At 35.7% G+C, this 10,686-nt stretch overlaps 2 protein-coding genes across 2 annotated transcripts; both read right to left on the bottom strand.

Moving 5' to 3' along the window:
* Positions 1–543: 543 nt before the first annotated feature.
* Positions 544–1,287, bottom strand: LOC138900368 (uncharacterized). Its single transcript, XM_070187105.1, has one exon. It carries the CDS (start codon positions 1,285–1,287, stop codon positions 544–546), a length of 744 nt encoding a protein of 247 aa, XP_070043206.1.
* A 132-nt stretch (positions 1,288–1,419) lies between these two features.
* Positions 1,420–2,543, bottom strand: LOC138900367 (uncharacterized). The gene is made up of 2 exons (XM_070187104.1): positions 2,458–2,543; positions 1,420–2,356 (listed from the first exon to the last, which is right to left on the bottom strand). The coding sequence occupies exons 1-2, from the start codon at positions 2,541–2,543 to the stop codon at positions 1,420–1,422; spliced, it is 1,023 nt and encodes a 340-aa protein (XP_070043205.1).
* Between the last annotated feature and the right edge of the window lie 8,143 nt (positions 2,544–10,686).

Genomic DNA, 10,686 nt, shown 5'->3' with positions numbered 1-10,686 from the left:
ACACTCACCAACTCTAATCTTAACCAGAGGCGGACCCAGGATTTGAGTATGACGGGGGCACCATTATCATTAGAGTGTATTACCCAAAACTTTATTAGCTAGTAAAAGAATACATATAAACTCTAGGATAGACCAGTAAATAAGTAGCATATTCCACTATATAATATAAACTTGCTAAGATAAAACTACAATAAAGTAAAAAGAGCTTACGCTTTGATTTCATCATACTCCCCAATTGACTCGCGAACACAAGCTCCAACTTCATCATACTCCCAAATTGACCTACGAACACAAATTTTAAAATAAGTATTCCAAACAAAAAAAAATATTACACATCCTTGCGCACACATGAACTAAACTGGAATAAACTTTAAAATGTAAAACAAGCTTAGTGGCCTTAATAGCAATTCGCGACATACAAACAATTATCTACTATTGTCCCAAAAAGAGAACTAAAGAAGGCACAACTTAAATCAAAATACAAACTTTAATATTATAGAATATCTTTAATTCATACTAATATAACAAAAGTACATCATCCACTTATACTTGAACTCGATGTATTCTCATACTCTGAAAACGGTCAATAATAGCATCATTGCTTACATTTGCAAATACTTCTTTTTCAAAGTAACAAACTAAACAATCATTTAAAAATGCATCACCAATACTACTACGCAATTCATCTTTGATGTACTTCATGGATGAGAATGCTCTTTCTACCGTTGCAGTCGCGACAGGTAAAATTAGAGTCAACTTTACAAGTAAATAAATAAGTGAATATGCCTCCACAAGATTTGCTTCAACCAACGCTTTTGCCAAATCACCAATTCCTTTCAAATCCGAGAATCTAGGGTCACCATGTTTCATGTGCAATATGAAAGTGTCAAGTTGGTGACTAAGATCTCGAAGCTTCAATTCACCAAACTCATCTGGACAATACTTGGCCAATGTCATTATTCTTTCCTTATCAAAATTAGCAAACGAATTAGCTGGATTCAAGCTAGCCATACCAAGAAGCAAGTTACCACTAACAACATCAAAACGACTGTTAAGCTCCTGAAGTTGCAAATCAATCACTGTGTAAAAAAGCTCAATACATAAGTGATGTGAATAAGTAACACTAGAAGGCCTACGCTTTGACTTTCCAGGAATATAGAATTCTTCCATATTGGGCACCAAAATGACATGTTTAGCACAAAACAAAGAGACTTCATCCATTAATGATTTCCATCCTTCATTTCTCATTTGTTGCAACCTATCCTTTGTAAGGTTAAGAAATATCATGGCATTGACAATATCTTGCTCTTTCTTCTATAAAGCTTTACTCAGCTCGTTCGACATCAACAATACCTTCAACATCAAGTGAAGCATGAACACAAATTCAAATGAATTGATTTTACTCAAAAAGGCTTCTGCTTACAATCTATCATTAGCCTCGGAACCTTCATATTCAATCACCCCAAGCACATGAACAATAGATGCAAACAAAACAACAAAGTTATCTAATGTTTTACAATGTGATCCCCAACGAGTGTCACCTGGCCTTTGAAGCCCTCGTTCTTGATTTAATCCTTTCCCACTTTGAACTTCACCACTCTCTAGCAACTGCTCCAATAATTCTGCTTGATGGTCTCGAAGTTTATCTCTACGTTTAAAGGATACTCCAATCACATTCAAGACATTAGAAACTATAGCAAAGAAAGTTTCCACCTCCTTATGTTTTTTAGCAACCGCTATAAGCGTCAACTGTAATTGATGAGCAAAACAATGAATGCAATGTGCCGAAGGAGTTTCTTGCAAAATTAAAGATTTAAGACTATTCATTTTTCCTTGCATATTACTAGCTCCATCATACCCTTGTCCGCGTATTTTGGATGGACTTAATAAGTGTTTCATAAGCAAAGAAAGTATTGCATCCTTCAACGATTTTGCAGAGGTATCACCAACACGAACAAGACCAATAAATGGCTCGTTCACTTGACCTTTTTTGTCAACATACCGCAAAGCGAGGGCCATTTGTTCATGGTGTGAAATATCCTTGGACTCATCAACTAATATCCCGAAATAATCCCCTTCTAAATCATTGATTATAACTTTCACGGTTTCTTGTGCACAAGGACTCACAATGTCCTTTTGAATTTTTGGCGAAGTCATCATATCATTTTTTGGAGCATGTTTCAATATGACTCTATCCACTTGAGGGAGCCTCTTTTTAAGCCATTCCAAAAGCCCTAGAAAAAGGCCTTTGTTTTTTGAAGAATCACTTTCATCGTGACCTCTAAATGACAATCCAAAGTACAAGAGGAACCTTGCAACATCGATTGATGCATTTAAACGAATTCGGTGCTCATTTCTTTATTTCTCAGATTGCTTATCAAAAGCAACTTGAATTGATTGAGATTGATGTGATAAGTCTAACATCTTGTTGAAACACTTGTGGTGGAGGCTATTTACTTGACCAACATGTAAAGCAAGTCTTTCCGAAGCTTTATTCCAAGCCTTAAAGCCCGTTTTGGTGAAAGAGTCACCCGTGCTTCCATGAACATAATTATTTTTGAATAAATAACAACATAAACAAAATGCGGCATCTTTCTTCACATTATACTCCAACCATCTAGAATACGAATCTTTAAACCAACCCGGACTAAATTGACGCATTTTATTCCCGAATAAAGTCTTAGGAAACTTATGATCAACCGGTTGACAAGGTCCATTTTGAATGTAGTGTCTTCTTACTTCATCCCGTATTCTAGGACTATATTTATCAATGGGTACTCTCTCTCCAGGATCGGGATTGAGTAATTTCTCATCAAACTCCTCTATAAGATGAGAGGAATTGTTTCTAAGAGTAGAAATTGGTTGAGAAGAATTAAACTTCGTCAAAAATACGTCCATCTCAATTCATAAGAACAAGAACTTCCTACAAAAAACGAGTCCAATAAATTTAAGAGTCTATCAAGAATACAAACAAACACAATATAAATAGAGCAATACACCCCTTTTATCAAGAAATAAAATAAATACAACTTATTGAATACTAATATTACAACTCTATAAAAGTACCACTTGATATCTTCACTAACATTTACTTGTAAATTCTAGCTATGTTGCATAATTTAATTATATTTTAATACTTAATATTTTCACTAACCTTTAAATGTAGTGTTGGTTGCTAGCACAGTATAATTAAAATTGCATCTCAAAATACTTAATTGACTTCTTTTTGTATATCAAGAATCAGAAACTTAAACATAAATTGAAAAACATGGAGACAGTCATTCTTAAACAACCATTCTTAAACAATTTGGAGCGTCTGAAAAATAGAAAGAGAAGCCATTCTTAAAGTTAAATAGCAAAAAATTAAGAGACCACTAAATTCCAGAGAAAATAGAAGCTCAACCTAAACAAAATTATTTGAATAATAGATTTGGGGTTTACCTAATTACCATTTACCAAGAATACCTTTACTGGAGATTCTTGAACCAAAATTTTTAAACCAATTGCTGCTCATTATATGATAACTCTGCACTATATATATCTTTATGAATATGTGAGTGTGTTCTCGAGAGTTTAATCAAGTTTATAGCTTCTGTAGTTCTGTATCTTGGCTGTTGTTTATTGACTTGATTTTAGTGTTGTATTTATTTAGATAATGATTTAAACAAAAGCAGATGTCATTTGTTGTGAGCCTATATTTAAGCTTTCTACAGTTTCACTCTAATATCTTTGAAGAGGTCAAGTTGGTGGACTGGATGTAAATTAATATCCATCTCCAATTCTCCATGCTCTTAATCTCTTATAATTTATAAATAAAAAATAAGTTTCAAAGTAAGAGAAGCACTAACCAGAGATTTGATGCCTGCTACTTTTTCAAAGTAATGAGAGGAATTGAGATTGAGGAAGAAGGGTTCTCCATTTTGAAGTGAGAAGTAACTGCGTGAGAGATGAGTTAATGGGAGGCGAGCTTTGATTTTTGATTGAGGAAGAACCGAAGAAGTGAAGAACTGGAGAAGGGTATAGTCTTTAGGGAATTGACATTTGGGGCTTTTGATTAGGGTATTGACTATTATCTATAACTATTAAAAATTTAAAATATAATTGAATTGAGAAAAGGTGAAATAAAAAATTATAAATTAGTGAACTGTTGACTAGTGACTAATAAATAGTACTATTGTACTAGTATATAATTCCAGTTATAAGAAGTAAAAGAAACTTTTAAAAAGAAGAAGTAAAAGGCGGGTTTCGAACCCGCATCGTATGACAAGAAGCAGAGCTTATGCTTAGAGGCGGACCATTGCTCCAAGCATAATTTCGTTAATGAGGGGGCCAAGAAAAATATTTAAGGGGTGATGTTTGGCATATTTCGATATGTGTTGATGTTACTTTACCCATATTTTAACCGCTTCTTGATGTTATTTGATCTTTAAAATGCCCAACATGGTTTAATTATTGGTTTTATGACTAATTGAGTTGTGTGTGGTAAATTAGGGTGTTTGGAGTGCAAAAATATGAATAAAAGGTGCTCTAGGTAGAGGAAGAGAGATTGGATGCGTCGCATCCAACCTAGAAAAACTACATCTTTCGTGCACCCTTAGCAGTGAAGTCGGCCCATAGCGTCCACCGTAGCATCCGAAGCTGAGAAGTGGAGGACGAGGTGGATGCGAAGCATCCACCGTAGCATCCGAAGCTGAGAAGTGGAGGACGAAGGTGGATGCGACGCATCCACCCTAGCATCAATCCCTGAAGCTGATTTGGATTAGAAATAGGAGAACTTTGGCCCACGACTTTGGTACGCAATATATAAGCCAAAAACGCCTCTTTTAGGTCATCTAACATATTGGGAAGAGGGAAAAAGCCACGACAAAGCTGTGGAGGCCGGAATTCATCAAGTTTCTTCTTTCTCCCACCAAACTTAGTAATTTTTATGATTGTTGTTTGGCTACCATGTCTATGTGGAGCTAAACTTCACGTTCTAGGGTTGTGGTTCTTTCATGACTATTGTTATTCGGATATTGATTTTGACTTCTTGATTTATCATATTAGTTTATTTATTCAATCTTGCACTTAATTATTTAATTGCTTGATCACCAATTGAATATTATCTACGAATCTAGAATTGAACTCGAAAGTGGGAATTCTATATTGCATATAGGATTGAGTAGGGCAAGTTCTTGAACTCGGGCATCGGGGAACGGATTCGTAGTTAGGATAGATATATACCTAATTGCCTTGCTTGGTTGATTTACAGGAATTATAAATGCGTTCTTGTTGATTCTAACTCCATAGACATATAGGCGTTAGGTTAGCTTGAATAGGCGAGTAAGAACTCGACAGATTCTTATGAGCATTAACCCTGTCAACCAATAAGCTAGATAAATCAGTCGGTCAATTAAATTGAAGAATACAATAGGATTGTTAGATAGCCCATAACCCTAGATCGTTTTCATTACATTGATATCATAAAAATCTGCTCTTTCTCTGTTCACAGTTTATTATTTATATTTTTCTTATTTAATTAGTTGGAATAAAATATTTTTAGATTTAATTCTTGTTTAGATAATAAGGATAGTCTAATTTAGTTAATAGTTAATTATAAGTCCTCGTGGGTTCGATATCCGACTTTTAGTCACTTTATTACTTGACGACCGCGTATACTTGCGTGAGTGTGTTTGGTCGCAATAAATTTTTGGCGCCGTTGCCGGGGACTTAGAAATTTGCTGTTTTTCTAGATTAGACATTTTTTTTATCTATTCATGTTTTTTTTTATTATTTTATTTTAGTTAGTATTTTTTATTTATTTTAGCATGGCATCTTGGAATAAAAATTGTTCGAATGATGGTTATTCTTATTTTGATGATCCTTGTCCATATTGTGGAGGACCCCACTGGTGGAAAAATTGTCAGAATGTTCCCAGGAGCGAGTTGTGCGCACAATCTCAATCCTTTGAGTGGAATATTTGTAATATGTGTGGTGGTCAAGATGGCCATTGGGATGGTTGTCCTAATTTTGTTCATCCTTCTCTGAGCCCTTATTATGATCTTTCTAATGATATTTCTGAGTTTGATAGGGGCAATGAAGTGCAGGATATGGAGCCTGATGCATATATTAGGGATATTCTGAGGCAAGTAGCAGAGCAACAGGATGAACTCAAAAAAGATATGAAAAGAATGAGGGCAGCAATCACAAGAATGAAGGCCAATATGGAAGAATTGAATGAAGAGATCGAGTACCAGCAAGAGAAAATTTTTGAAAAAGAGGAGATTTTGAGCCAAACTTGGCAGGCAGAACAGGCTGAAAAGTTAGAAATATATGAAGCTCAACATGAGGAACTTACTGATGGGATGAGACACTTTATAGAGGGAAGATCTAAACTGGGACAAGGGATCTATAAATTTGTCACTACTATTCACGACTTGCAAGATAAATTAAATGCAAAGGTTGTTGCGTCTATCGCCCAACAAAATAGTAATGAGTTGTCAGAAGCTGAAAAGGAGCTTATACGCCAAATTGAGGAGCTAAAAGTGGAGAGCCAATCATTCGAGCATATTTCTGTTGATGATGCCCATGTTGAGAAAAGTACACTAGAGCCATGCGAGGTAGCAGATAATGTTATATTTGAAGACTCTAATGTGTGCACATATGAGGATATAAATAGTAATACAATTCTAAAGTTGGGGCGTGTTGGTCCTCATTCTAAACATTTTTCGACATTGTATTTGGATGATGACATAGAAATCGAGTCATCTAAGCCTTTGGAGGAGTCAATGGAAGAGGAACATGATGCCTATATTTTTGAATTTGTCATGCCAAAAAGCAAAAAATACATTCCTCATCTAAAGGCCGAGAAGTGTAGAGTGAAAAATTTATTACTTGGCCTGGTTATCTTTGTAGCCCCACCACTGGAGCATAGCCGCAAACTGGATGCCATGTTAGGGGCTCAATTCATAAGTTCGAGGTGGAGGCAAAAAGTGGTTCACGTCGTGCCGCTACGTTAAATCAGGCGCTTGTTGGGAGGCAACCCAGCGTTACTGCTTTCTTTTATTTTTGTTTACTTTTTATTTTATTTTATTTTTATTATTTTGTAGTATTTATTTTTATTTTGTAGGATTATGAGCATAGGAAGCAAAGCCATTAGAAGAGTGCAAAAGCGAGCTAGATGGTGAGGACTAAGTGTGGGGTGCCCACACAAAGGACGATGCCTGGGGGAAGTCTGAGTACCTCGTGAGCCGCTATTGCTTCGGCCTTTGGCCTACCAGGGAGTCTCGTTTACCCTCTTATTATTTATAATGTGCATTGAGGACATTGCAAAATTTTAAGTGTGGGGTGAGGAGATCGTTTGGATAAGTTTCTGTGCTATTTTAGCTTAGTTGTAGTACTCATTCTTAAGTGTAGTAGCTTTTGTGAAGAAAAAAAAATGAAAAATTAGAAAAATTGGACTTTTCCCGATGATTGATCTCCTAGACAGTTTTCTTGAGGGATTAAAGTCTAAACAAAAATCCAAAATATATCTTTTAACTTTCTTTAGGTAGTAATAATCCCCTGTGATTTTTCTTTGTGCCTCGGTTCTTTTCCATGGGATGTAGTTTGAACCGGGTAGTTTTTTTCTTTCCGAGTAGATTAGGAATTTAGGGAATAAAAGGAGCAAGAATGATGAACCTAGGCGCCCTTGACTTGTTTGATAGTAACATATTTATACTTTCGCATGTGTAGTATCTTCTGTATGATTTGAATTTATTGATGATGCCTTGTTAAATTGGATAGCATGTTTTGTGGCGCCTATGTCTCGTTTACATGACTTATGTTCACCTTGTGTTTAATACTTAATATCTCGTGGCTCCGTGAATACTTGCATTGCTTGAGAGTCGGAATGTGATCGTCCTTAGTGAGTCATGTGCCATGTGTGGTGAGATTTTTTGTGTAGTCCATGTATTGTACTTGTGTCTAGAACTTGCCCGGTATGTGAGTTGAAGCGAAATTTTAGGTGATGCTCGGTTTGAAAAATAATTTTAGGATTTCTTTGATCTTTTTGAGCTTATTGCTTATCACAAATAAAATCTATCCCTAGTTAACCCTTTTGAGCCTGTAGACCTTTTATTTGGTACCCACATTACAAGCCTATACCCTTTTTATTCTTAATTGACATTGTTTTGATCCTTTTACCTCTTAAAGCACTTTAATTGTTAGATGAGCGCTAAAAGAAGTAAGAAGGGACTAAGTGTGGGGTGACTTTTGAGTGGAACCAATGAAAGAAAGAAGGGTGCACTTATTTTGTAAAATAATACACCACTAGCGAAAATTGAAAGAAAAAAAAAGAGAAAAATCTGGAAAAAAAAAAAGAAAGAAAAATATAAATGAATAAATTGTTATCTTGTTCTTGCTAGTGGGTATGAACTAAAGTAGTGCTTAAAGAAAAAGGGACTGTTTTGGGGGTGATATTGTTTGTGAAATTGAAGTGGGGTTGAAGAAAAAAAATGCTTAAAGTAATTTTGTGATGTATTAAAGTGCTTAGGAGGGTGAGTCACTATTCCTTAAATATATCCTACCCGTCCCTTAGCCCACATTACAACCATGAAAAAGTCCTAATTGATTTTAGATCGAGCGAGCTTACATTAGTAGAGATTTACATTAAGGGCAAGCCTATGGTACTAATTTCATGCATGTGACTTCTTTGTGAGAGTGAGCGATTTTCTTTGATATATGTGAGTCATTAAAATATATTTGATCATGAGATTCAAATGTGTGGATTGAACTCGCTCTCTTGTTCTTGTTGTGAGGGCACATAGTTTCACGAGGGATAGGTAACGTTATTAGACTTCTCTATGATGTTGGGTGTTCAAGCCATGAGTACATAGTGACATTGAGTCGGTTTTTGAGGTTAGGGTTGTTGTGAGCATGTTGTCTTTGTTCGAATATGTTTAAAGAAGGGCATAAGTAAAGGGAAGTGTATGTGATGCATAGTCTAGAGCCTAATTGTTGCAAATAACCATGGTCATAGGTGCAGTGTGCTTTGAATGATAAGAGCTTAATTTTGTTTCGTCTACTATATGATGGTTTGTTCGAGGACGAACAAAGGTTTAAGTGTGGGGTAGTGATGTTTGGCATATTTCGATATGTGTTGATGTTACTTTACCCATATTTTAACCGCTTCTTGATGTTATTTGATCTTTAAAATGCCCAACATGGTTTAATTATTGGTTTTATGACTAATTGAGTTGTGTGTGGTGAATTAGGGTGTTTGGAGTGCAAAAATATGAATAAAAGGTGCTCTAGGTAGAGGAAGAGAGATTGGATGCGTCGCATCCAATCTAGAAAAAGATCAGATTTCGTGCACCCTTAGCAGTGAAGTCGGCCCATAGCGTCCACCGTAGCATCCGAAGCTGAGAAGTGGAGGACGAGGTGGATGCGAAGCATCCACCGTAGCATCCGAAGCTGAGAAGTGGAGGACGAGGTGGATGCGACGCATCCACCCTAGCATCAATCCCTGAAGCTGATTTGGATTAGAAATAGGAGAACTTTGGCCCACGACTTTGGTACGCAATATATAAGCCAAAAACGCCTCTTTTAGGTCATCTAACATATTGGGAAGAGGGAAAAAGCCACGACAAAGCTGTGGAGGCCGGAATTCATCAAGTTTCTTCTTTCTCCCACCAAACTTAGTAATTTTTATGTTTCTTTATATGATTTGTTGTTTGGCTACCATGTCTATGTGGAGCTAAACTTCACGTTCTAGGGTTGTGGTTCTTTCATGACTATTGTTATTCGGATATTGATTTTGACTTCTTGATTTATCATATTAGTTTATTTATTCAATCTTGCACTTAATTATTTAATTGCTTGATCACCAATTGAATATTATCTACGAATCTAGAATTGAACTCGAAAGTAGGAATTCTATATTGCATATAGGATTGAGTAGGGCAAGTTCTTGAACTCGGGCATCGGGGAACGGATTCGTAGTTAGGATAGATATATACCTAATTGCCTTGCTTGGTTGATTTACAGGAATTATAAATACGTTCTTGTTGATTCTAACTCCATAGACATATAGGCGTTAGGTTAGCTTGAATAGGCGAGTAAGAACTCGACAGATTCTTATGAGCATTAACCCTGTCAACCAATAAGCTAGATAAATCAGTCGGTCAATTAAATTGAAGAATACAATAGGATTGTTAGATAGCCCATAACCCTAGATCGTTTTCATTACATTGATATCATAAAAATCTGCTCTTTCTCTGTTCACAGTTTATTATTTATATTTTTCTTATTTAATTAGTTGGAATAAAATATTTTTAGATTTAATTCTTGTTTAGATAATAAGGATAGTCTAATTTAGTTAATAGTTAATTATAAGTCCTCGTGGGTTCGATATCCGACTTTTAGTCACTTTATTACTTGACGACCGCGTATACTTGCGTGAGTGTGTTTGGTCGCAACAAGGGGTCCCCAAAGTATATACAGCTATACATAAAATATATATACAGGGTTTTTGTCAATATTAACGGGTTCACGTGACCCCTCAAGGACTGGTGTAGGTCCGTCTCTGATCTTAACATGTTGGATACCAGAAAGTCGAATATGCATATGATATTTTCAGAAAGAAAAACACGAGGAAAATTAGTAAAATTTCAGCTTGAAAATGATTTATATATTTTCTTAAGGTGAGGGTGTTGCAAAGATGATGTT

The sequence above is a fragment of the Nicotiana tomentosiformis genome, chromosome 10, assembly GCF_000390325.3.
Source record: "Nicotiana tomentosiformis chromosome 10, ASM39032v3, whole genome shotgun sequence".
Taxonomy (NCBI): Eukaryota; Viridiplantae; Streptophyta; class Magnoliopsida; order Solanales; family Solanaceae; genus Nicotiana; species Nicotiana tomentosiformis.
Note: the sequence above shows the minus strand (reverse complement) of the source record. Positions and strands in the feature narration are given on the sequence as shown.

Excerpts from the sequence above, each read along its gene's own strand:
- LOC138900368 (XM_070187105.1), bottom strand. The coding sequence starts at position 1,287 with ATGATATTTCTTAACCTTACAAAGGATAGGTTGCAACAAATGAGAAAT.
- LOC138900367 (XM_070187104.1), bottom strand. The coding sequence starts at position 2,543 with ATGGAAGCACGGGTGACTCTTTCACCAAAACGGGCTTTAAGGCTTGGA. Across the intron at positions 2,357-2,457 it reads TTGCTTTACATGTTGGTCAA|AAATGAGCACCGAATTCGTT; the intron begins GTAAATAGCCTC and ends TGAGAAATAAAG.